General features: G+C 33.3%; 5 protein-coding genes and 1 long non-coding RNA gene across 9 annotated transcripts in view; 2 read left to right on the forward strand and 4 right to left on the reverse strand.

Annotated features, from left to right (window-relative positions):
• The window catches only part of LOC111421846 (JNK-interacting protein syd), a 28,338-nt gene extending 19,897 nt beyond the window's left edge, over positions 1-8,441 (forward strand). For 2 of the 3 annotated variants that reach the window (XM_023055045.2, XM_023055052.2), the window contains 2 exons: positions 7,075-7,203; positions 7,844-8,441. In XM_023055045.2, coding sequence (XP_022910813.2) covers positions 7,075-7,203; positions 7,844-7,962 — 248 coding nt within the window. In that variant the 3' untranslated portion in view covers positions 7,963-8,441. Of the gene's footprint in view, positions 1-7,074; positions 7,204-7,616; positions 7,696-7,843 lie in introns of all 3 variants that reach the window. The other variant, XM_023055060.2, reaches the window with a different exon arrangement.
• LOC139432602 (uncharacterized) lies at positions 189-2,346 on the reverse strand. The gene is made up of 2 exons (XR_011642345.1): positions 984-2,346; positions 189-381 (listed from the first exon to the last, which is right to left on the reverse strand). It is a non-coding gene; the product is annotated as an uncharacterized lncRNA (long non-coding RNA).
• Positions 8,442-8,535: 94 nt separating the features above from the next.
• On the reverse strand, positions 8,536-8,991 carry LOC111421870 (signal recognition particle 9). The gene is made up of 2 exons (XM_023055070.2): positions 8,766-8,991; positions 8,536-8,703 (listed from the first exon to the last, which is right to left on the reverse strand). The coding sequence occupies exons 1-2, from the start codon at positions 8,904-8,906 to the stop codon at positions 8,608-8,610; spliced, it is 237 nt and encodes a 78-aa protein (XP_022910838.1). The 5' UTR covers positions 8,907-8,991; the 3' UTR covers positions 8,536-8,607.
• A 230-nt stretch (positions 8,992-9,221) lies between these two features.
• LOC111421573 (uncharacterized protein C16C10.8) lies at positions 9,222-10,267 on the forward strand. Its single transcript, XM_023054746.2, has 3 exons — positions 9,222-9,431; positions 9,482-9,707; positions 9,758-10,267. The coding sequence occupies exons 1-3, from the start codon at positions 9,307-9,309 to the stop codon at positions 10,229-10,231; spliced, it is 825 nt and encodes a 274-aa protein (XP_022910514.2). The 5' UTR covers positions 9,222-9,306; the 3' UTR covers positions 10,232-10,267.
• On the reverse strand, positions 10,262-10,989 carry LOC111421542 (selenoprotein F). Its single transcript, XM_023054716.2, has 3 exons — positions 10,836-10,989; positions 10,669-10,784; positions 10,262-10,616 (listed from the first exon to the last, which is right to left on the reverse strand). The coding sequence occupies exons 1-3, from the start codon at positions 10,878-10,880 to the stop codon at positions 10,295-10,297; spliced, it is 483 nt and encodes a 160-aa protein (XP_022910484.2). The 5' UTR covers positions 10,881-10,989; the 3' UTR covers positions 10,262-10,294.
• A 4,123-nt stretch (positions 10,990-15,112) lies between these two features.
• LOC111421879 (epidermal growth factor receptor) overlaps positions 15,113-26,326 on the reverse strand; it is a 131,645-nt gene continuing 120,431 nt past the window's right edge. For both annotated transcript variants that reach the window (XM_071201267.1, XM_071201266.1), the window contains 4 exons: positions 20,396-20,834; positions 19,236-20,336; positions 16,445-18,254; positions 15,113-16,383 (listed from right to left, as the gene is read on the reverse strand). In XM_071201267.1, the coding sequence (XP_071057368.1) occupies positions 15,631-16,383; positions 16,445-18,254; positions 19,236-20,336; positions 20,396-20,834 (4,103 nt within the window). In that variant the 3' untranslated portion in view covers positions 15,113-15,630. The remainder of the gene's footprint in view (positions 16,384-16,444; positions 18,255-19,235; positions 20,337-20,395; positions 20,835-26,326) is intronic.

The following is a 26,326-nucleotide window of genomic DNA, read 5'->3' on the forward strand; positions in this document are numbered from 1 at the left end:
TGTTAGTTTAATTTAGTTTGTGTAAAGTTTTTATAAACAATGGGTAAGTATGTTCATCTAAAAAACTACCCCTTAGCATTTGAAGATGTTCTCGAAAAAGGAGTATAGACGGTAATAATTTACGATATAAATTTTTATAAAATCTAAAATTTCATATTTTATAGTCCGAGATTTAATTGAAAAATGTATTCATTCCGAAAGGTAAGTTAAATTTTATTAATTTTATTGTATAAACTGTGGCACACATAAAAAGGACTTATTTAAAAAGAATAAACCATCACAGTAAAAATTAAAACGATACATTATTTGAAGCGATACCATATGATAAATAATACAAATGATGCAGAACCAAATACTGATGGTGGAGAATAATCCATTCAACTGCAACAAAACTCACATTAAATTTATTAATGAGTCAAAAGAAGGGCTTAGCAGCTCATTTCTTTTATGTTTTATGTGCGGGATAAAAAAGAAGCTTTACACTGAAGAAAGCAAAGAGTCTATTGAGATAAACTCTGCTGTTGTTTCTGTTATCTGTCGGTACCGGATATACACAGGCTGAAGAATTATTGTTATGTGTGGATATACCATTTATGTTAACAAAACCATTCCAAAAATATCGAGAAACCGTAAGTGACATGGCATAGCAGTCTATGAAGAACGCAGGTAAAGAAGAATTAATTTAGTTACAGCTTCAGAAGAAGTAAATAAAAACTGAATAAAGACTGTAAACGCTAAACGCTCGAACGTCAATTACGATGCATCATCCGGAGTGGTACTGCTATAAAATAATTGTATACATAAAAAAAAATACTCGTGTATACGGGGTAATTCAGGTAGGTAGCGAAAGCCGATCAGGGTAATGATAGCAATTCGGTTATAATTTATGAGTGACATTTCACACGAAGAATATAAAAGAAAGAAGAATTTATTAGAAACTTGCAAGATGGATGCATTAACAGAAATAAAATACAAATTCTTACCAGAAGCTAAAGTACCAATCAGATATGGATCCAAGAAAGGTATCTGTGCCTAACTGCATCGAGATTTGGTGATGTATGTAGGATGAGAAATGACACGTCTTGCTTAAATAAAGTTAAATCAATCTTGTACTCGAAATTTGCTAGAAATAATAGCACTAACATGGCTAAGACTATGAATGGCTTGCATTAAAAAAATTTGAAAGTAAATATAACTTGCCAGCAAACTTTTGAGCTCTATTCATCCGTAGGATGTACGGATTCTTAGTTGCAAGTCCAAATGAAACAATAAAAAACGAAAATGCCATCGTCGAGGTGAAGTGTCCAGCGAATTTCAAGAGCTTACATCTATTCAACGATGGCAAATTAAAATTTCCTAAAGATTTTTCTAGTCAGGGCTGTTTTATTTATTACACTATTAGCCACATTTTGTATACTTGAATCATTATTTAATATTATTATTAATTAGGTATTACATATTATTTCATTTACTTATACAAGGTGATGCAGACCATGCAGTCCATTTTTTTAAACAGAAATATTAAAAAAGTTCGAATGAAAAGTAATAATATTCATAAAGGAACCACATTTATTCAGCTATTTTTTCTTTAATTTTTGTAACTACCTGTGTTTTCAAATAAAATTACTTACACGGTTACTCTGAGACACCTGTATATCAAACGAACGCATAATAATACAACAAAGATATAATTTATAAATGTTGTACCGAACTTTTCACATTCCCTGTATTGCAAATATATCTATTTTAATATAAAATGGAGTTACAAATGTTATTTTCGTTTCAAAATGATATAAATGTTTTATGCCTCGCAAAATTATGTATTGTATTTGAAATTGATTTTTGCCTTACATTCAATTGAATTATAAATCCATAATCTTAGATGTTCTCAACTTCTTTCTCTAATTTCTCTATTAAAAAATTAATATTCTATTCATATCGAAAAAAAGCATTAAAAAACTGATATTTGCGTAATGTAAATTGTTGTGAACCAAAATACTTAAAAAAAACAAACGTAGTAAAAAGGTGGGCTACGACTACGATTATTAATAAAAAATCAAAATAATAACTAAAATAATAAATAAATTGGAAAGTCAATAAAAAGATTGATTGTAATTCATAATTAAGAAAAATTGTTAATAAACAATAATATTTAGAAGAAGTCGTTTAATTTCTTCATTAACAACATCGACGAGAAAAAGAATCGTAATAAAATAAACACGATGTTTTTTTTATCTATAAAGGGTCGGGCCTAGTAGAAAATAAACTCCGCCTCGTTGCTTCCGAACGTCCGTCGTCTGCGCCCCTCAGAAACTGACCGACCTGGTAAAGTGGGCTCTTAAAATAATAATTTTTCCGTTTTTATACATAATTACACTTAGATGTTTAATTAATAGAGATGTACAAAATTTTTATTAAGATAATTGATTCAAAATCGAAATTGAAACAAATTTTATTTAAAACATTTTTTGATAAAAACAATAATTATTGAGATAATTAATTTTGATAGCATACTATTCAGAGGGAAATTAAAATTTCAAGTTATAGTAGACGCCACGAGAGCTGGCAGTAAATCATCATTTTCCGCTCTTACAAATGCCATACGTAGTTCACAAACCGCTAGAGAGTAATGTGTGTTGGAAAGAGATAGCATTAGTTTAATATATCTGCTGTACAATTCAAATGGCCACGTCAAAAAAGTACGTCTGTTCTTCTAAGGGATGTCTCTTTATAATTATAACCTCAAATCGAAACGTCTTGTGAGCGTTGTCATGAATCTGTTAGTGTTTTCACAAGCCGAAAATGTTTTCTTTGAAAGGAAAATCATTAAATAATATCTTTGACAACGCTTGACATATAACCTCCATTACTAACATAACCTACATTTAAATGTATGTGGTGAAATAATCTAAGTCGTACGTCCTTATCTTGATTCATACCATTTTTAAGCGATCTGTCACTGCCAGCTCTCGTGGTTTCTACTATAGCAAAAAATTTTGTTAACAAACACTGTTGCTGAAGTAATTCTAAACAAATATTGTTAATAAAAATTTTTGATTTGATCAATTATTAAAAACATAAGCTCAAAAAAATTTTTATATATATATTTTTATATTTTTTATATATTTTTTATTGAGAAAATGGTTTTAGAATTTAATGTAAAACAACTTTTGTATGAAATTTTCTGCTGAAAACGAATGGAGAGGGGAAATCGTATCGTTTTGTTACAAAAGTTCCGTGCCCTAGTGATTATTAAGTTGTGGTGAAAACATTATTAAGAAAATATCTTTAATTTGGACCCTAGTAGCTACCCTTTTAGTCTGCTCGTAATGTAACATTACGTTTAAATTCAAACTGCGAATATTTCGGGGTTACTTAAACAATGCATAATTAACAAAAATAATAAAATGGTGTTTTTTTGTTGAGAACTGCTGATGCCATGTTTTTATTGCTGCCAATCCAGTTGACTTGGTTACTTAGCAGCGGACATGTCATTTAACAGTTCATAAACAATGTTATTTAACGTCAAAATTAGAACTATTACAAATCAAAAAGTACAATGGCACTTTACAGTAACAAGGAATACGTAGATGTGCTTATTGTTTATGGAGCTGCTGGAGAAAACGCTGCACATGCAAGAGATCTGTATTTGAAACGACTTCCAAATCGACAGATGCCTTCAGAAAACACTTTTCTTCGGTTAGTCCAGCGGGAAAGAGAGACAACCTAAGAAATGTCTTGGTGGCGGTAGACCAAACAGATATGGAGTGAATGTAGAAGAAGAAGTTCTAGAAATTGTTGATGCAGATGCAAGTACTAGTACTCGTCAAATTTCTCACCAACTCGAAGTTTCCCAGAACTTTGTTTGGCGTACATTGTAAAGTAATGGTTTATACCCCTACCATTTACAAAAGGTGGAAGGATTGATAGCTAAATAATTGTTTTAGAGATTTTGTAATTTTGCGTTTAAAACATTATTATTAGACGTTTCATAAATTAACATCTACCATCTCTTTTAACAAATTACGTATTATCTAAAATAACAAAAATACTGAAATAATAAATTGTCTAGTTTTACAGCTCCTTCAAAAATGAGGATGGCGTTGATAAGTATTTTAATTGTTCTTTACTGAATATCAGCGGTTCTCAAAAATGGACATTAAATTATTTAAAAAATTAACATTCGATATCTATGTAACTATTAAGTTTTTAACAAAACATTAAGAAAATCTCTTTAGTTTTACCTCTAGTACCTACCTCTCTGGTCTGCTCCGTACGTTATAAATCACCCTGTATTAGATATTTTTAGAAGTTATATCGTAGACGTATTCATATTAACTTCAAAAGTAAACCTTAATGTCTATCATATAACTTCTAAACGCACACAGCAAACGCATAGAACCCAATGACAGTTAACTGGGCGTGGCATGTAGTGTGACGTAGAGTGCAGGCAACCAACCCGTGAGCTATAAAACAACAATGGATGTTAGTAGTCCTGTTAAATTCTACTGTCCTTGGAGTTACCATTTATTTATTTATTCCCAGAGGCAATCGCACTTTATCCCGTTACCACCGTTGCAGCTAGCCGATATTTATGTATTTACTCTACCTAAATGAAATAAATCAAAATCAAGTGTAAACAAAATAAAAGTAAAGGATGTTATTGTGGGTCAAGATAATAAAGTTATAACCAATGATTTTTTTAAATTATTGGGGAATGAAAAAGATTTGAGATAATTCATGCAATTAATTGGATCTGTATTACTTAAAGCGTTACAGGGGAAATCAAAACTTTCAACCTGGCTATAAATTATTTAAGCCGTATTAATTTGGGACGGGCTACAAACCCATTATTTAGAATTTGCTGAATTATCTTTAATCAGGTTTCAAATTGGAAATTATACAGATGTCTCCGAAATGCGTGTACAACGAAAGACCACAGATTCCTTGGCTCAAAATAGGTCGATTTAAGTTAAGTTATCTATAAGTTGCTTCGTTTCGCCGCGCTATATAATTTCAAAGTTAGCAAAATAAATTCTAGTTTTATAATTCGAAAACGCGTAACTTAATTTAAACCATTTTTCAGAAGTGAGTTCAAATTAACATCTTTTTATAGTTTCCGATGCAATTTTAGAAACACAGAAATGATGAAAAAGTCATGTATTCAGTGTATATTACCCCATATTTTTTTACTGGTCAGGCGATAATTACATTATTATAATTTCTGAATACCCCATTTAGTTCTGAAAATTTTTGTCTCTTATAAGATTTTAATTACGTAAATGGTTAAGCTAGAAAAAAGGTATTTTTAAATATCTGCAAGCTTACGTTATTGCAATTACAAAACCTCATAATAGTTGGATTAATTTAAGAAGCAACTTTGGATATACATAACTTCACTGAAATCTACTTATTTTGAGCCAAGGAATCTGTGGTCTTCCGTTGTACACCCATTTTAGAGACACCTGTATAATAGAATTGCCCTTGTGTATTTTCCTATTAGCGAACCTGGGGAGGAAAATTTCTATTTCCAACGCCATTTTAAGGTGTTGTGCTTTTTTAATACGTTAAGACGTTTTTGAACATGATCAAATCATACCTTTTTTCTCAAAGAGCAATACCATGAGTGCTACAGAATACTATACAGGAAATAATTGATGTAGGTATTTACTTGTTTTCATCAGTTTTTTTGATGAAATCTTTGTAATTGAACATCCACAAACATATTTTCAAGAAAAGCCTTTTCAACAGTTGAAGCAGTTTTGTGAAAGTTAGTGGTGACAAGTTTTCGACAATCTTCGTGCATATTTTTAAATTTCTTGAATGGTCTGATTATAAACGAACCTAAACACAGTGCTTACAGAGAGCATCTAACCATGGTGTGATCTAACCAAGCATGATTAAATTTTATTTGCAAATGACTTACATCGTAATTCTTGCACGAAACCCACAATTTTTTGATAACTTTCATCGCCAGGTAAAATGTTTGTTCTACATAATGATCCATATCATTTTTGTAACAGCCATCATTTTCTTCAATTTCAGGATTGACTACACAAGTAGATTTTGACGGAAAACACACAACACCGGTAACAGATATTTCCTTAAATGCTGACTGAATTTTATTACATTGATGCAGTCTGAAGCTCTGTTTCTTTTAATTTCCACACTTTAGCTGTGTGATTTTTATGTTTCTTTAGGAGCTATCTCAATGTCAAGATGACAGATTATGATATCTTTTTAACGAGAATACTAGATGGTGTTTTTACTTATTCTTGTGTGCTCAACAGTTATCCATGTCAAAAGCCTTTTTTACGTTGCTCTCTTTTTCTACTTCACTTCCATTCGAGGATATTTTCTTACGGCAATAACCTTCATTTATTATCACCTGAAAGTGTGGTTCTTTTGCATAACAGAGTTTGACGGTGTTATGCTTATATTTATATTTTGGTGTTGAAGCTTTTGAAGTCTTTAACTTCTTCTGTAAAAAGTTAGCTTTTCTTTTTTAGCTGTCTTCTATATTTTTTCTTCGTTCTTGACTACACTTTTTTCTAAGACGTTGCTGCTTGTCCTTCCTTATTTCCTTTAAACTGCTTGTGTCCTCTTTAGCTTTTGTTCGTTTTTTATTATTTGGGGTAATCTCCTATCTTACTTTTTCCTCTAGAATTTCATTGCTTTGGTCTACTTCCAGGCTTTCTTTTTTCTTCCTTTTGGTTCCTCCAACATCGGAAATTGGTTCGGCGTGATCATAGCAAGTTTGGTTATCTTTTCTTTGTCCAACAAGATGTTGCTTAAATTTTCTTGTAGTTGTTTCAAGTTTTAATCCAACAAAAATCTTAAAACAAATCATTTGCACATGATAGGTACATCTCTTATTGTATACTCATCTCAAATATGTTGAACAAAAACAAACTAATATCATAAATATAAGCGTTATTTATTCAATTTTATTTGAGTTGCAAAGAAAACTCTTTTTTTTAATAATAAAAATATGTTATCCATTTTTTAGTACATTATATGTAACAATTTCATTTATTTTGATCTAAAAATAACAATACTTTTGATTTTTTTAAGGTATGAGTGCAGCTTCAACACCATCAGAAGCACATTCGGCTTCAATAACACCAATAGGAGGTCCAACAAAACCACCTGCTGCAATGTTAGTTATGTCTGGAGGTGAAGGATACATTGATTTCAGAATTGGTAAGTTTAATCACGATTAAATTACATTATGGATGTTATGTCGTATGTGATTTTCTTTTCGCCCATATAAATTTGCTTATAAGAATTGTTTTAAAAGCTTTGAAATAAAAATAACTACGAAAATATTTTTCGAATCTTTTAAAACTATTTCTGTACGTAGATTAGATTCGCGCACTAAGAACTAAAAATAAAATTGGATTTACTGGGAATATCTACAAGATAAATAAATAGAAAAAATTTATTGTACAAAGATTGAATGTGGTGTAAATAATTACTAACAACTTTTTTTCTTCCTCGTTTCTTGCATCGGCACTTTTTAACGCTAATATTATTTGTTGTTACCTTTGTATTCACAACAAAAAAAAAAAAATTAATCACTTATTCGAATCAAATGTGTCGTAAATAAATTGCAGAGGACGATGATCCTAGAGACGGAGCTTCTCATCTTATAGTTTGGCAGCTAATGTACGATATTCCTGGAAATCCTCTAGGGTAGGTTATTGTTGGAACAATTAGATTAGATTTTCTAATCATTATTTAGTTTTTTTATATTTACATTTTTGTTTCTTATCATATCATTTTTAACCATTAATCTATTAACGTCTTTTATTTCGTTTTCTTGAACACTTTTATATTATAGGTGATGGAGATATGGAAGATAGCATGATTGGTGATAAAACAAGTGATTTAGATAACGCTCAGGGTGAAGTAAAAGGAGTCAAGAATCATTTGATAGTATGGCAAGTAACCACGGGATAAATGAATAAGTAACAATAAAAATATTAAAAAAAAAGTATTATATACACACACACACCATTACCAATGATTTTTATAAAGTAGATAAGTAAAAACCTAGTTTAGCTTTGTTATCATCAGGATGTTCAGTGATATTTTAGAGTTGCATAAGATAATGAATTTGAGTATTCATTAGTTCAACCCCCTGATTGTTGATATACCTTAAAAACCCAGTTACAATGTAATTTAGTGACTAAACACACTACTTAATCGTCTCTTATGAATGCTTGTGAAATAGCTTATTTAATTATTTTAGTTGCAAATTTTATTTATTTTAACCTAGATAATTTTAACCTAATTTTATTTACTTTGGGAGATAAATGAATTTTCTTTTAAATTGTACAATCGCATTTTATGTAATTTAATGATGTATTTGAGATGTATATTATGTAAATGCTTGTGTAATTTTATTATTTAAATAAAATGAGGATTTTTGTTTTTGATTTGTCTTTATTGTCAATTTGACATAACCTCTAATTTATTAAAATAATTGTTCCTAAGATGATTTTTATCGTTAATTAATAAATTTAAGACGGATTTTCTTCAAAATTATAATTATATTTAAACAATACAAACACTTATTATTTAAGTTACATAAAAATGTTGATTTTAATGCTCCTTGGATGCCATATGCCTCATAAGATTGTTAATAAATTTATCGATCTTTCTTACATCTTGGGCTATTTCTGTTTTAAATTGTAAACACTGAAAAGGTTAATTAAAAAATTTAGTGGAGATAGACGTTATTTTAATTATTCTTGACTTACAACAACATCGTTGGTCATTTTTAAAAGTAAATGGTTCTTTGAGTGCACATATTTCATCGTGTATCGAACCTTAGATGGGTCTTGAAGGTACAATCGCTCCGCTGCTTTCTCAAATTCTTCCCATGATTTCAAAAAGGTCATTTTATCTGAAATTTATTGTTCTTTTCAATCACATAACCTATAAAACCACAAAAACTTGCAGTTTCGAATTGACAAGGATTTTGACGTATGACGTGTAGGTTCCAGAATTACCAACCGTTTCAGTAACACAAAAAGATAAATAAAACTGATTTATTTCTTATTTTTAGTTTTATTATTAAATAAAATTATATTTTTTTGTTTTTTAAATTAAATATTTATGTTAAAATTAATTTATCACAAAATTAAATTTATTTTAAGTTTAAATTTAATTAGTTCTGATTTTATCCGATAGGGTGCTTTACTTCATCACAAAGTGTCAATAATAAATAAAAATTGAGGTTAGATTCATTTCCACGTGCGGACTTGAATTGTCAACATTAAAAACTTTTATTGAAAGAAAATGGTTGTTTTTACTTGTAATAATTGCGGCGAAAGTTTGCAAAAGCCGAAAGTTGAGAAACATTTTAGTTTTTCATGTAGAGGGGCCAAAAATTTGACTTGCGTTGATTGTTTTAAAGATTTTCGGTGAGTTTTAACGAGATTTATTAATAAATTTAAAACTTTTTTTTATAAAGAGGTGAAGAATACGTCGTTCATACGAAATGTATCACTGAAAATCAACGATATGGTTCTAAAGATTATGTGGAGAAAGCTAAAAAAGGGGAAGTTAAACAAGAATCTTGGATGGAAATGATTAAATCGATTTTAATGCATGAAGTTAATATTTCTTCTGGATGCAAGAATTTGCTCAATAACATATGTAATTTTACTAATGTTCCAAGGAAGAAACAAAAATTTATTGTAATTTTTATCTTTGCTTATTTATAAAATAATTAAGTGATTGTTTTTAGAACTTTATTAAGAGCTCAACTGGGGGGAAATGTCCAATTCAAGATATTGAAGGTGTTTGGGATTTAATTGAGAAGCATAAAAATGAATCTAACAAAAATCAGGCTGATAAAGTTCCCAATAACAGTAATGGAACTGAAAAAAGGAAATTAAATGAAGAAAATGGGAATGGAACTGATGAGAATCAATTAAGAAAGAAGAAAAAAATTATAAATGATGATGTTGAAATTAATATTAATGAAAATGATGTTATTGAAGAAGTTTTCTCCTTAGAAAATGAAATTAAAAACATTATAAAGAAAAAGGGTAATGAAGGAATGTTGCTAGAAAAATTAATAAAGAAAGTTTTAAAGAAATATAAAAGTTTATATGGTGATGATATAAACATAAATAAATTTAACAAAAAGTTTAATAAGAAATTAGGAAAAATTAATGAAGTTTTAGTTGATAACAACATTGTAAAATTAAAAGCATAAAAAAATTAAATCTAAATAAATTTCAAACTAAAAAATTCCAATATTTTATTATCAAAACCTACATCAAATCATATTGGTGTTTAAATAATCAGGATTCTCTAAATGTGTGTTTAAAAATTCCTCAACAGAATCCGTATTCCACTTTTCAATAGCAACAGTTTCTTTTAAAAATCCATCCTTATCATACAACTTAATAATTGGGTCCAAACCTCTAACATATTTTATTTGTAAGTTAGCAAATTGAGATGGGCGATCGCTCTTTATAAACGCTTGAATTTGAGGGTAAATTCCAAATTTGCAGGTACATACTTCCAAGATAGCTTTTGCGTAAGTTTTTGCTACTGTATTAGTCTCATCAGGATGACAACAATCTTTACAAAAAGGTCTAAAATAATTTTGAGGTTAGATTTTATTTTGGGTCTTTTTTATTAACTTACTCTAATTCGTTTAAGTTAAACTTTGATAATTGGTCGCATGATGAACATAGTAAATTAGCCTTGTTAAATCCTAATTCCCAACAATCCGATGTGGATAATTCGCAAAGGGATAAAGGCTAAAATAAAATTTATAAATTTGGGTGTTTATTCAATAACGTTATACTTACACTAAAACTTGCTATTAACAGTATAACGATTATTTTTGAGTTCATTTTGAGTTAAATTATTATAACATAAGATCTAATATTTATAAAAAACCTGGTTTCCAATCAAAGCATTACAACTGTCACTTATCTAAAGTATTTTTTGACGTTTCAATTCAAGGACATTAATAGCGACATCTTTTAATGAAACCAGAAAAAAGCTACGTAAAATAAATTGTTTTATTTAAATGTTATTAAATAAAAATAATAATAACAAGTTTATTGACTTGTTTCAATAAAGTTTCGTCAAATTTTTGATCACTAAAGTGCGGAATGTACTTTAAATCCATCAAGATTATTCAAAGATAAAACGGCATATAGGGAAAGTGGCTACAACTACCATTAAAATTGCCCCCACATGTCCTACTGACACCCGAAATCCCACCGCAAGATGGCACCAGCGTCTATACTGAAATAACTTAATTAAACTAACAATTTTATTATTAATAGTGGGAATGATGAGAGACAGCAATAACAATTATTACCAGTATCATTCTTTTAATTTAAAAAGTTTAGATTCCAATTCGTGTTATATTTTTAAATTTGCCGCTAACTTCAACTTTTAAAATTATAAAGTTGAAGTTTGTTCAGAATGACAGATGAAAACGTCATTTTAAAGTGATTTTTCGGTAAGAGTATAATAAACTAATAATGGTATGATTAAATAATTAGATTATAATTGACTTTATAGCTTTGTTTCAGCTAACGTTATAAGTTGTTGGAAGCTCGTCAGATGCAATCTCACATGTCATATGATGCAGTGATATTCAAATGTGCGGCATTATTTAACAGGTGTAATTGCATCTGAGGATTTCCCAACCAGTCGGAACGTTAATTGGAAACACATAGTGGCTCCAAACAGTAATTCTGTGGTTGAAGCTTTTATATATAAACCCAATCCAACCTGTATTCTAGTGGTTCGGTTCTTAGCCGAATAATTCCAAAATATCCCCAACAGATGGCGCCATATACGTTCAATTTTTAGTACGAAGTTTTTGTTTAGAGAGTTGCATTTCTACTATCATTTCTACGAAGCTATTTTCTATGCTACTGATATTGTACTATCAATGCCGTCAGATTTCACGGGATCACTATCAGTGATTAATGCTCGATACCAAATTGTCCTGCCTGAACGACAGTCCTGGATCGAAAACGAAAATTCTCTGGTTCAGGCAGATATTTGCATGTTCATAGATGGATCAAAAACGCTAGAAGGGGTCGGGACACGAGTATACTTCCAGCCACTTCGGATTAAAGCCTGAGTACGTACTGTACTGTACTGTATTCCAGGCGGAAGTATTTGGTATTGGACCAGTTCTCCTGGAATGAGACTTTTTACCCAGCAAAACATTAAGGTTCCTTAAAAGCATTGGTCTGCACGCTGAAATTTGATAAATTTATCTATCGGGATACAATTAACTAATTATAAGATACCTATTGCTACAGATTCAAGAATCGCAAAGTAAGTTTTAAAGCGAACGCAAATATGATATAGAAAGATTGCAGAAGTCAGAACAGACTGGATTTCATAAGACTCAAATTAATGAATGATTTCAGAACTTCCCACACTAACTGTTGATTACTCTGAAATACGTTGTTGCTGCGAATTCTAGAATTATAAAGCTTAATTTGTGTGAATAGAAGTTTATTTTAGTATGCAACCCTATGACTGGGTGATTCCAGAACTCTCATCATAGACTGGTGTTGAATAAATTGAACGCCATATCAGAATATGAATCAGATTAAAAAAATTGAATTTGTAATCGAATTCAAGTGTGTGCTAGACAGATTTCAGAAATCAGTATAAATGAAATATGACGAAGTTATGTTATTTTAGATTTAGACACATATGATTTCTCGACTCGAACCAGTAACTAGAATCATTTAGGCTCGTTTGTTGTTTCCTCCCATATTCATGGCAAAAGTATCCTTTCAATTATATCTTCAGTTTTATCCAGGAAGTCTTTCACGCTATCATGAAGAAATATCCTACATATCTAGAATTTTGATATCGCGAAAGAAATGTCCCAACACTCCATGTAACTCATCGAGGTTATTTAATGCTCCCCTCTATAAGGAATACCTTCGCGTTACAAAGATAAGATAAGCAGAACCAAATTAACTCATAATACAAACGTTCTCTTCTATGAACACCTTAATAAGCTGTGGAGTGGAGCCATTTTCATGCATCATTCTTTGCTGCGTCTTATGCCGATTTTAAGCTAATAGGCCTATTTTGGTTGAAGAGTTCTGTAGTTCCAAACAGTTCTGAACCTTTTTGCGTAGGTATACATTTAATATGCAATATGTATGCGCAGAAAGATTCAGATCTGTTGGGAGCAGCAGAACTCTTGAACCAAAATAGGCCTAATATCTACTGCATCAACCTTTGCAACTCTTTGGTCTTTTTTATTAAAGAAAAAAATGGCTAAAACGTGAAAAGAAATGTAATTTTATGTGTAGAAAGTGAATATGAATTTGATAATGATGACCTTTTGCAAGGATTGGAATGGAATCGAACCTGACTATTTCACTTTACACCACGTACTTACATAATTTTGTAGCGGTAAATTCAAAGGTGATTGAGCGGTTGTATTTGTATGTAGTTTCACGTGGGGGTGAGTTTCTTTACAGTACTTAGGCCCCAGCGAGCCCTTTATACGTCCCCACAATTACTCTTCATTCAAGGGTCAGAAAACCAGCCCAATCTTTTCATGAACGTTAATATAGAACAGAAAGGTATGTTCCTTATGTCCGAACTTTGGAGCCATGGTACTCCGAAAATGGATTCCCTTAAGTACGCGAGGTTGGGACAGTCACAAACAATATAACTTACTGTCTCGTCTTCCATTTCACACCCTCTACAGAGGGGTGTATTCGCCAGCTTCATGTAAAACATGTGCTTACGTAATCTGCAGGGTCTGGTCAGGAAGTGGGTGAGAATCCTCAAGTCACTTTTTGATTTTCCTAGAAACTGAGTTTCTTAGCAAAGACACCTACTGCTGTCCCATCCCATCTGTCGCAAAATGTGTCCTTTTCACCACTTTATCGTGACGTTGTTGTATACGTTTGCCTTCTCGAGTGATTGCCGACAGGACTTAAAGGACAACAATGATGTAGTTTGGTGCCTACCAACCGTCAGCAAAGCTTGTCTGCTATCAAGACAGATTACAACGTTTCTGCCTACTTTTTTGGAGTCGATGATCGCATTGGCTGCTATGTTTATAGCAGTTATTTCGGGTTGAGCAGTCGTGCAATACGATCCTAACAAAGTGGAAAGTTGCAGCTGGAGATCGTGCGAGAAAATTCCCGCTCCTGAACTTCCAGCCTTCTTTGATCCATCAGTGTATATGGTGTATAAGTAGGTGTAATGTAGTCTGTGTGAGCTTTAAGGAGGGGTTGTTTACGAACCGCCTCTCTCCAGAGCTTCCCATTTAACAACCAGCTTATTTACTGATCGCACTCGAAGCAACGTCATCACGGTCACCTTCCTGATAAGAATATCTAGGGGCTGCACATTCAGCATAGTCTCCATCGCAATCGTAGGTGTAGATCTCATAGTGCCTGTGATTAGTAGGCAGGCCTGTCGTTGCAATTGATGCAGCAATTTAGCTTTATATGCATGTTTTAGTGCTGAGCACCAAACTATGGCTCCGTGAGCTACCATGGGTCTTATCACATGATTGAGCAACTTTCCAGTATGGCTGTAAATGTTTTAACGAAAGGGCTGCGTTGAAGAGATAGGTCACATCACTAGACATTTTCTAGGCAGATGCTTTAGGATTTCTCTTGTAATGATTCGACCTCATCCTAGAGCTTTCTTTCGATGTTGGTAAGTTTTTATCTCATCTGCCACTTCTTTAGGACTACCTGGTGTGATGTTTTCTGTTCTTTAGTTTTCAACATTGGTTATCTCTTGATTGTATCGTTCTGGGTTGGGAGAAAAAACTTCTGCCAAATGTTCAGCAAACGGCGTTCATTTTTGCTTATTGTTTCTGGACAATAAGATAGATAGGAGATCATGAATTCTTGTTTGAGTTTTTGAAGAGCTGTTCTAACTTGCTGGGTCTTATTGTTAATTATAATTTTGTCAAAGTGATAACCCAACATTGAACATTTATTGTATGTTATTGTACCTTATCGATCAATGTGGATGCAGAACAATGTAATTGACATATTTATTATTTAGTATGTTTATTTATTATAGTTAATTATGATTTAAAAAGAATCAAACAAAAACATAATATAAATCTTTTATTTAAAACTATATTTACATCAGAATGGCACGTTTGTGCAAAATTCAATTTTTAGACAAAAAGAAACATGCTAACATACTCCAAATTACAACTTACAAATTGATAAATTTCTCGTATATATACAAAATAGATTCTTAACAAGTAGGTAAAAAATATCACAGACAATTTGGGCAAGAGATGATTAATTAGGAATTGAATTCGATTCGAGTCGCTTTGTTCTTCCTTAATAAAGCCTTCTTACCCAAGACACGTTTTACAAACAAAAAATATTTACATTGATATAATTCATTTGCAGTTTTTTTTATAGACATAACGTAAGCATCAGCCATTTTTCGTAATCGCAAAATGGCACTATAGTATTGTCGTAGTGTGTTTCATATTTTTTTTTGTCGTTTGGTCCTTTTGTTTAACACTACTAAAAAAACCAGGTATTTATGTAATAATAATGTCTACAGAGTCTTTCTAAATATAAGTACGTAAAATAAATAATGTTTCGCAAACTTTCACACGGCTGTTTCATTCTTTTGTTGCAACGGCTGCTTTTCCCTTTGTAACCGATCAAAATCGTTGTAGTATTCAGGATCGGATTCCTCTTCTATACTTTTTTGAGGATGATAGGTTCTGACACCTTCCATACCGGAAGTCGTCGCTTCTAAACGTCCAGAAACTGTTGGAATACCTAAAGTTTGCGTTGGAATCGATTCCGGATTCATCAAATACTCTGGATTATCGATGTTAGTTTTTGCAAATTCAGCATACGCTTTGTAAAGATTTGAATTAGAACTATCACAACTTTTCGAATCACCAATTAGATCTACGTATGTCGAAGTTTGAGTTTGTTGGGGTGATGGCATCAGATAATCATCTTCATCGACTGGAAGTTCCAATTTTAAATTTCCAACTTGCGCTTGGGATCTTCCGGAATCGTATTCATCGGAACTGACGATTTCGTCGCCGATGTAGGGGTTAAAATCACTGCAATATCTCAAACTGTCAGTGCTGAGAATGTGAAGTGATTTGGGTTTTAATCGTTGGGCGTTACGCAAACGTTCTTGATTCCAATTGTGTTGGTTTTGTGGGGCGCAGCTACCATCGGAAGTGATTGATGTTGGGTAATGGGATATTGAGTTACCCATTTCTGATCCCATTGAAATAAACGAAGGAAGAGGTGCTCTTGATTTTGGTCTAAGTTGATCTTCACCTCCTGAATGACTTTGGGATAAATCGGTGTGGTGACGTAATGTATCTGTATCACTCTGGAATAAATAAAGAAACGATTTAGTATACATCAACTTTAGTACAAATTATGATTCTTACCTGTGAGGAAGAAGTAATTAATTTTAAATGTGTATCACCAGGAATAACCAAATATCGTCCAGGATCCCTAGACATCTTCGCAAAGTCATCGGCTAATTCTTCAAAACTCGGGCGACTATCAGCGTCCAAAACCCAACATTTCACCATCAACATATAAACCTCAATGCTGCACATTTGCGGTTGAGGAAGACGCTCGCCGTTTTCTAAGAGTTCAGGAACATCTTTTGCAGCGATATTATCATACGGTCTTTCACCAAACGTTAGTAATTCCCAAATGGTGACTCCAAAAGCCCAAACGTCGGATTTGTGCGTAAAAATTCTATGCAAAATGCATTCTAAGGCGAGCCATTTAATCGGCATTTTTCCACCGGCGGCTTTGTATTCTTCTTCGTTGATGTCCAAGAGTTTAGCTAAACCAAAATCGGTAATTTTTACACAACCAGGTGTTTGTACCAATACGTTTCTTGCTGCCAAATCTCTATGTACTAAACGTTTATTTTCAAGATAAGCCATTCCTCGCGCGATTTGAGTACACCAAGTTAGTAGAGTTTTAGAACCAATTCTGTTACGATTTTTACGCACGAAATCTAAGAGACATCCAAGTGGCATTAATTGGGTAACCAACATCATTTGATTAGTCATGCAAACACCTAATAATTGTAATAAATTTGGGTGCTCAACACTGGCCATTATGTAAGCTTCACTTAAAAATTCTTTACTGGTATTAATTCCAGCGTCTTCTCTTAAAACTTTAATAGCAACTGGTATTTTGTTATTTTCACCTTCAGGAACCCAAACACCTTTGTACACAGTACCAAAGGCGCCGTAACCCAAAATTCCTCCTTTTCTCATTTCCATCTCTTTAATAATCCTTAATTTAGCAAGATTTGGACCAACACTGGAGGGATGTAATGGTTCGTTATCTTCTAAGCCGTTAAGAACCATTTTTAAAGCATTTTCTTTATCTTTAACGCGTCTCCATCTGTATACAGCGATGAACATTACAATGATGATAATTAATATTGCTATTCCACCAGTTGCAGAAAGCACAACAACTGAAGGTGCTGGATTAGCTGTTAATGGGCTAACTTTAGGTTTGTCAGAACAATAGGAATCGGAGTTAGTTTCGGAAAATAATCGGTATGGTAATTCTTTTGGACAAGAAGCCTTACAGGTGAATGTACTGGTGTTGCTAGGTTCTGCACTTTCGTAAACTTTTAAATTTTGGCATGCCAAACATTGTGTTGGTCCAGGTCCGGTACATCCTTTACACTCCACATCACAAGGTAAACACTCATGGGTTTCTTCATTCGGATAATGATCTTTTAAGCACTCATCCTCGCACGTTTCACCTTTTTTATAGTTCATACACTGTTGGCAAACGGGAATATGAAACCCATAACCAGTACATTGCTTACACCTCGGATGACACTTCCTACAATTTCCAATTTGCGTTTTCTTTTCGGGGGTATCACGGGGATCTGAGAGCTCTAAGTAATAACCGGACGGACATTCGTCGTTCTTTTTGATACATTCGATGACGGTGTGATTCACGATTCCTTTGTAACATTTATTGCAACCTCCGGAACCGATGATATTGAGAGGACCGGTACAACCATCAATACAGGTGTCGTGGCATTGTTTGCAGATTCCGTTTTCGCCGTACATCCCTTTGGCACATTTTGGAACGCAGATTTTGCCGTCTTTGAAATTTTTGCAAGCGGAACAATTTGATGCTCCGGGACCGTGGCAAGATGAGAAACATTCGTCGTGGCAGCGTTTACATTCGTTCTTTTCGTTTTGATATAATCTGTAAAGAAAAGAAGTATTTTGAAAAATGTTATAGTACAAAAATTGAAATAAGGTATTAGCCTATTAAGTGTTGATGTATCAAGTTGATACAAAATTGTTGAAGAGATGAGAGATGTTGATTGGCAATAAGAGAGAGGATGAGAGAGACACTGAGTGATTTATATTAGACGACATAGTGATTGAAGTAAAGGTGCCAACCGAATATAATCTCATTGAGGAGAAATTGACGTTTTTGTGGCTTCGTATTGCTACTTATTACTATATACATGTAGTTGCTTCCGTGCTTCTTAGAACATGTACTCTAACGTTTTGAAACAAGCAAGGTGGAAGTTTCTGGCAAGGAAATAATAGAAGCTTCTTGGATACACATGGTAGAACCATCGTATCCTTTCAACCGATTTAAAATAGTTTTGGCAAAATATGTTTTCTGTTTCCACCACACTTCTTGATTATGCCACTTAGTTCTTGGTGCATTAATCTTTTGAGAGAAACAAGGAAGAAGCTTCTCGTAAAAACGTAACTGCAACTTCAGGAAGGCACATGTTAGAAGCATCACTTCGCCAGAAGCTTCGGGTACCTTACCATGCTTCTAAACAAGTTAAGATAGTTCTGGATAAATTTTCTCTGTTCTTTTTATTGTTATATTTTAAAGAATATGTATATAACATATTATATATGAGACAGCTACTAGATTTATAGTATATTATGATGTATATCATGCTTTTGAACATAATGTATCTTGTGTGGTACATCACACATCTGGAAAAAGCACTATATAAGTATGGCAGAAGCTTCTAGTAGATGGCAGAAACATTGCAGCATAGCATGGAATCATCATGAAATTTTACACGAAGAAAGCAATGAGAACCAAAAGGAGCACCAAATAAATGTGTCTGAAGGTTGGGAAGGATATAATACATAAAAAGGTGAAAAATAGCTGGAGTAGAACATAATACTAATAATAATTTTGAATATTTACCTTGGTAAAACTGTACAATTATGAAGACACGTATTTTCAAATTTAACATGTTTACATGATAAACATTGATCTGGACCATAACCCCAACAACCATCCGTAGTGCATTCCACATCACAAACTAATCCTTCTGCAGAGCAATTTTGATTATTTTGATACACCATGAGTTTCTCCTTTCTATCGCTTCGAGTTAATAATTTTAACCAATTTATCGAATCGACGTAACACAAATTTTTATTTTCTAATATTGCGATGTTTCCAGCTTTGATTTGCTTCAACGATCGGAGTTCTAGCGATTCCAAAGAGGTTTTTACGACGTAAAAAGAACTAAAATAATAATCAGTCGTTTGCCTTCCATGAATGATTTCGAGATTTTTAAAATAGGAGAGATTCTTAAAGTCTACGTGAGCGCCTTGAATGTTCAAGTATCCTGTGATTTCTTTGAGGGAATTGAATGCTTCTAATTTATCTGGGTGCATAGGGGTTAATCGATCGCCGAAACTGAAATTTGAAAATATTTTTTGGTACCCCAGAAAACTGTTTTCTAAGATATTCAAATATCCTTCAACGATGGTGCATCCACGAAACGAATCAATGTTTCCACTATCAACCAAAACATCTCCTTTGCACGTTTTTGGACAAGATCCCTCGCAAGCTACGCATGATCCATTAACAGCCTTTTTATTCTCTGGGCAAGCTCTAACACAAGCACCGTTATCTTTTAAAAGGTGCTCAGGACAATTTTTAACACAAGTAGCCCCATAGGCGTATTTTCCGTTTTTGTTGGGTTTCCAAGAATATGTTTCTGGATCATAAATTTGCATTGGTGGGCAATCTTCAGTGCAAATACCATCATCATAGAAAACTTTGCATGCTATGCAATCCCCTCTATCTGGCCCATTACAACCTCCAGCACAGAATAGGTGGCAACAATCGCGGGGGTTCGTTCCAAAACATCTTCCTCCCGCGCATTGAGGGCTGCAGTTTAATTTAGAGAATTTCTGGCAGTTGTGTTCTCCTTCTCCCCAACAACCTCTTTCACAACGTGAATGGCAAGCTGGGCAAGTACGTTCGGGCGAAGAAAAATTATAGCTGTACACAAATCTGTTCCAAAAAAAAATTGTTTATTAAATTTAAATTTGAATTATTTTGAGTTAACTTACGAATTATTTTTTGGGCTAAACTGCGACATAATTTCATCCCATTCGATGGTTTTAATGTGACACAAATTATAATTGTTGAAAAATCCAACACCACCATTTAAAATATCCCGCAAAGCCGGCAATTCCAACGTAAACATTGAAGAGTGCGTCACGAGCAAAGAAAATTCCTGCTCCATACTTTGCGGTTTCATTTGCGTTCGTCCTCGAATAATTTGCAATCTCGGTAGGACCACGTTGTGGATATTAACGTGGGATATAAGCACGTAACCGGTCACCTCCCTGATGTACTGCAGGAAACTTAGGTCCATCTCTTCCTGTAGCCAAGTCAATTCCAGGTTTCCATCGACGTAGGTGCAGTTTGAGAACCGCTCCTTCAGGTTCCTGTAATGATGCAGCTTGTTCGATGGCACCGACAAGCGACCGTTCGTCCCAATACACACTGAAAGATAAAAGGAAAAGAATTAATGGGGAACTTTTAAATGCGATGGTAATAAATTCGGCGATCGATCCTTTTTAACATTTATTATACCCTTTGATGAATGAATCAAACTGATTAATATGGCCTAAAATTTCCTATAATTCTTGAGAATACAGCAAAACATCGATATAACGAACATCGTCAGTACGGATTTCGGATATAACGAACACAATATTTTTAAATAATACTATTAATGCATCAGTATATTTAAATATAAATGTTAGCGCTCAAAAGGTGCTTAAACCCTTTTCTTGTACCTATTTTACGGGGAATAACTCGTTTTGTATAACTCAGCGTTTAATACTGTAGGGGATTTCCCGATCGATTTCGCTTGTGTTTAGGTTGGGCCGCACGCATTTGTCATCAAGGAGCGTGAATTTAGGAAATTTGACCAGCGACCAGTGGGAATTTATTGAATACATGTTACAGCTTTTAAAAAAATAACGAGTTCCACATATGCACCTATATCAGATGTGATACCTAGAACAGTTTCATTAACTAGATACCTACTGAAAGATGCGCTGATTCAATAAGCTGAACACGTTGAGTAAGCCCGTTTTAACTTGGAGGATCTGTTTAACAAGACATATTAGTTGTCGACATTTTTAGATCCCCGCTATAAGAACTTCTTCTTTGACGCTGCCCAAGCTGAACGTGTCCGTAGAGTTGCGCTCAGACAAGGTGTTACAATTAGGGTTTCTTTAGACGACGAAAATGATGATTCAGATCCAGAAATGGCGTCCAAAAGACCTCGTTTAGACAATGAAAGTAGGAATGACGATTCAGAGACTCATTAATTATTTTGGGCATGTTTTGAAAAATCTATGACAGAGCAACTTTCTGAAGAGCAACCCAAGAATGCCACTGCTGAAGAAATCACCTACTACATCGCGTTAGCAAAGGCTGACAGTAGTATAAACCCATATGAATGGTGGGTTACCCATTAATCCCAATGGTGGGATTCTTAATCACACCAGCAAGCTCTGTTTATTCAGACTATTTTCTGAGGCAGGTTTAATTTATGAAGAAAAGCGCAACCACCTTGATCCCAATCGTGCAGAAAAACTAATTTTTTTGCACCACAATCTGCCTTTTTTGGACTTTAAGTATTAATTAAAAAGCCTAACTAATTAACTTCAACATGACATGACTGATTTTTAGCTAACATTTTATATTAATGATAATAATTAATACTAAGTGTTTTGATACTAAGTTTGATTATTTTTAAGTTATAGCTTTTTGTTCATTAGAAGTTTATTTTAGACAACTATTCGCCAAATATCGAATAATACCCACTATTATTCGGTATTCCACGAATAACAAAAAATTATCGAGTAATGCCGAACACCGAATAATAGTCAGTATTCGCGGCATCTCTAGTTTTATTGAACTAAAAGTAGAAGTAACACTAGACCTAGAACTGGAAACATTCGGGTTTAGCCGCACGTCTCTTAAGACGGCTAAACCCGAATGTTTCTAGTTCTAGGTCTAGTATTAGTTCTAATGCTAGTGTTACTTCTAGTTTTAGTTATTCAGTGTGTAATGGAGATGATTCTTTGGCTTGGGTCGAAGAGGTTTGTTTTGGCTTGGGTTCAGTTGGGTTGGGTTGGCTGCCAAAAGCCTTGGAAGGAGGAGGCGATCTTTCAAGAATACAAAGAAACATCTATAGGTCATAAAAAGAGGGGCTTGGTTTGGGTTAGGTTGGTTTGTGAAGTTAGATTTTGGCTTGGGTTGGTTTAACTTGGGTTGAGTCGATTTTGGTTTGTCTTGGGTTGGTTTGGCTTGACTTGGCTTGGGTTGAGTTAGTTTGTAGCTTGGAAGAGTTGACAAGAGGTAAGATACCATTTGGCCAAATCTCCAGTATGACTAACACCAGAGTTTTATGAAACTACGTGAGACCAAGCTTTCCTTGTTTAAAGAGGAGGGAAGAAATCCACGACGTACAAGTATCACCAAGACCACATTACTTGCAAAAGACTATATACTGCTGGTAGAAGACTATAGTGTGTGTAGGAGATTAGATACTGATAATACACGACTATATACTACAGGCAGAAGACTTGATACTGTTGGAAAATAGTTAAATACTATTTCCAGAAGACCACATACTGCTGACCAGCGTACTTACAGCCTTTTTCTTGCTTTTAAAGAATATACAATAATCTTATTGAACTAAAAGTTAAACTAACACTTGTATTATAATTTTTGATACCAGACACGAAGTGAAGTATTTATAAAAAATGGTTAAGTCTATTATTATTATTTTCTCTTTTGTTTTTTAGTAACTCGATCTTTTGAAAATCATATACAAAAAATATATCGTAGCACATTTGGGTTTTAGGGAGTAGATCTAGGTCTAGTATTAGTTCTAACGCTAGTGTAAGTTATAGCATTAGTTGTTATTCAACGTTAGATTGTTGTATATTTAGACCTAGAACTAGAAAATTTCGGTTTTTAGCCGTGCATCTTCAGAGTCTTTAAAGAACAAATTAAAAATTTTTCATACAACGGACTTTTGTGCTTAATCCTTTATATCGAGGTTTTACTGCAAGTAGTTATAAGAAAAAGACGGGATGTAGATGACAAACAAAAAATAATGTTATTGGCTCCTTCTTTTCATCCAGTTACAGAAATCATTACGGATAAATTGCGGTTCAACAATGGAATTACAGGTAATCTTGCGTTGTCCGACGTCGTCGTTGAAATCGCGGTGGGCGTTAACACAAATGCATTAAGCTGAATTACCAGGCTAAAATGGAACATCAATCATACCGAGTACTTCTCTACCAGGTATTGGTCAAATAAGAAATCAACCGACCTACGCGTTTGTTCTTTTGCAATTTCACATGCAAAGTCGTCTCGTGACGTATACCGCGTTCCAAGTTCCAAGGTGCTTGTTTGCATGAACAATCTATAAATGGTAGGAGACGAACGGTTGGTTTTAATTGTCCGTTTCGTAGTTATCTGACCCGCGGCGAACCCTATATAGATATTTTCATTAGACCCGCCTCGTTATCTCCTTCGTAATAAGACCGTAAATGTTGTGTAATTGCGTCTTAGATGCGTTTTAGAGATTATATGAAGGGGATGGGCTTTTAAGTGCTAATTGCTAGAAACTATATTAGGAAATTAAGTTTTTGCTACAGATACAAAATATATTTTATGATATTCAAATGAATCCGTGAGAAAACCATTCTCTTCCTTACTCTTTGTTGGAACATTTGTCTTCTTATTTAACTTCTTATTAGTTATTACAACGTGGTATTATGTTACAAGAAAAGCGAGACATAAATGATTACGGCATATAACCTTAAGCGTATATGCAATTCTTCTTCGTTTTCATATAATAAACCGTGACGTAATCCGAGATGAGCACGGGATTAATCCTGAGTTATTCGCGATAAGAATACTTGCATACTTGCAAGACGAAGAAGACTTTAACAAGCTTTTTTGCATCCCCGTTTTAATCGTTAATTACGACGAATGTCGAAATGACGACAATAATTATGAAAGTCTGTGGTGAACGGAGCCGATGTCGACTTTGTTTTGCGTTTATTACCGCGGAATTGCACAGTCGCGACGAGAGATGAAAAAGCGGGTAAGTGCCATGAGGTCCACCAAGAAGGAGGAGAAGATGTGCGGCACAAGAACCGGTCTTCAACTCGAACGGCAATTAAAATACTCGGGAGGAATAATTGTCGAGTAATTTTGTGATTGTTACGTCCACCGCGATGGTATAGCGGCTCTCGGTGAGATATTTTCCTTTCATATTTAACCGCTTTTCCGCCGTCAAGCTGTAAAAGCTTCTTTTAAAAATTGAAAAATGTTATATTATTATGATGAAAATTTATTGGTAAATTAAACTTTAAAAAAATATATACTTAAGATTTACTTAAACGGTTTAAATGATCCAACATTTTATAAGAAAAAATTTTAAAAGAATAGCCAATGATTTCTCCAGGTTCATCATTATATTAAAAATTGAAAAATGTAATATTATTATGATGAAAAGTTATTGATAAATTTCAGTGCTACAATATTGTTTCGACTCGAACGAATGAGTCGTCTTGAGGCACGACTGTAAAACGACTGTAAACGACTGTAAAGTTCTCTCTGCAACATGCAGAGAGAAAGAAAGAGAAAATTCTAAATATTCTAACAAAATTGAAAATATTACAAGTATAGGTCATAAAAAGAGGGGCTCGGTTTGGGTTAGGTTGGTTTGTGAAGTTAGGTTTTGGCTTGGGTTGGTTTAACTTGGGATGTTTTGACTTGAGTTGAGTCGCTTTTGGTTTGTCTTGGGTTGGTTTGGCTTGACTTGGCTTGGGTTGAGTTAGTTTGTAGCTTGGAACTGTTGACAAGAGGTAAGATACCATTTGGCCAGATCTCCAGTACGACGACCACCAAAGCTTTATGAAACCACGTGAGACCAAGCTTTCCTTGCTTGAAGAGGAGGGATGAAATAATCTTGGTCGACTTCAATCACTAAAATTCCCTATAATTCTTGAGAATAAATAAAACATCGATATAACGAACATCGGATATAACGGACACAATATTTTTAAGTAATACTATTAATATTATCTATTTAATACATCAGTATATTTAAATATAAATGTTAGCGGTCATAGATAGAATCAAACTCGGGGTATTCCCCGAATACTATACGATGCATAAATCAAAGACGGTAGTTCTAGTTTTAATTGTTATTTAGCGTTAGATTGTTGTATACAGTATGCCCCCGGATCGAGTTACAAAGAGGAAAAAAATTTTTATTACTGATTTTTCATACTTATTTCAGCATAAATAATGCGTCGGATATGTTCAAACCACTAAATCGCACGAATTTTATACTTTAACTATAGAAGTTAACTAATCATTCTCATTTTTATGTAAAAATTGGAACTTTTTCTAAATTAAAAAATTTTCAAGTTCAATTTATGATATGTAACCATAGAAACCATAAAAGTTACCACTTGTGTTAGTGAAAAATATACGGACAAATCAAATTAAAATATGACTAAATAATTTAATAAAATATTTTAAATGTATGTAATAACACACTATGTAAGTTTGTAAGTGAACAAATCAACTATTCGGCACACATTTGAAGCCAAGTTCTAAATTCTTTAAAAGAATTATGAATTTCCGCCAGTGGTAGAGATTCTATCGCATTAATATTCTTAGTTTTAATAGTTCTGCATCGCCCTGTAATGGTTCACTGTAAACAATTTGTTTCAATCGTCCCCAAAAATAAAAATCCATAATTGTAAGATCAGGAGTATGTGCTGGTCATAAAATAAGACCATTCGGTCACAATGTGTGATGGTGAGCTAGGCAACCGTCTCGCTGAAAGTACATTGACCGTATAAAATTTAAGGGTAACTCATTAAGTTGTTCATTAAAATAATTTTGTAGTATATCCAAATATTTCTGTTGATTTACATTTTCGT

The sequence above is a fragment of the Onthophagus taurus genome, chromosome 1, assembly GCF_036711975.1.
Source record: "Onthophagus taurus isolate NC chromosome 1, IU_Otau_3.0, whole genome shotgun sequence".
NCBI classification, from domain to species: domain Eukaryota; kingdom Metazoa; phylum Arthropoda; class Insecta; order Coleoptera; family Scarabaeidae; genus Onthophagus; species Onthophagus taurus.

What these genes read in the sequence shown, in the direction of transcription:
- LOC111421870 (XM_023055070.2), bottom strand. Translation starts at nt 8,906, where the DNA reads ATGACCTTTTTGAAATCATGGGAAGAATTTGAGAAAGCAGCGGAGCGA. An exon ending in AAATGACCAACGATGTTGTT is followed by an intron (nt 8,704 to 8,765) that starts GTAAGTCAAGAA and finishes TAACCTTTTCAG; the next exon opens with TGTTTACAATTTAAAACAGA.
- LOC111421573 (XM_023054746.2), top strand. Translation starts at nt 9,307, where the DNA reads ATGGTTGTTTTTACTTGTAATAATTGCGGCGAAAGTTTGCAAAAGCCG. An exon ending in GATTGTTTTAAAGATTTTCG is followed by an intron (nt 9,432 to 9,481) that starts GTGAGTTTTAAC and finishes TTTTTTATAAAG; the next exon opens with AGGTGAAGAATACGTCGTTC. An exon ending in GGAAGAAACAAAAATTTATT is followed by an intron (nt 9,708 to 9,757) that starts GTAATTTTTATC and finishes GATTGTTTTTAG; the next exon opens with AACTTTATTAAGAGCTCAAC.
- LOC111421542 (XM_023054716.2), bottom strand. Translation starts at nt 10,880, where the DNA reads ATGAACTCAAAAATAATCGTTATACTGTTAATAGCAAGTTTTAGT. An exon ending in TGTTAATAGCAAGTTTTAGT is followed by an intron (nt 10,785 to 10,835) that starts GTAAGTATAACG and finishes ATTTTATTTTAG; the next exon opens with CCTTTATCCCTTTGCGAATT. An exon ending in TTTAACTTAAACGAATTAGA is followed by an intron (nt 10,617 to 10,668) that starts GTAAGTTAATAA and finishes AAATTATTTTAG; the next exon opens with ACCTTTTTGTAAAGATTGTT.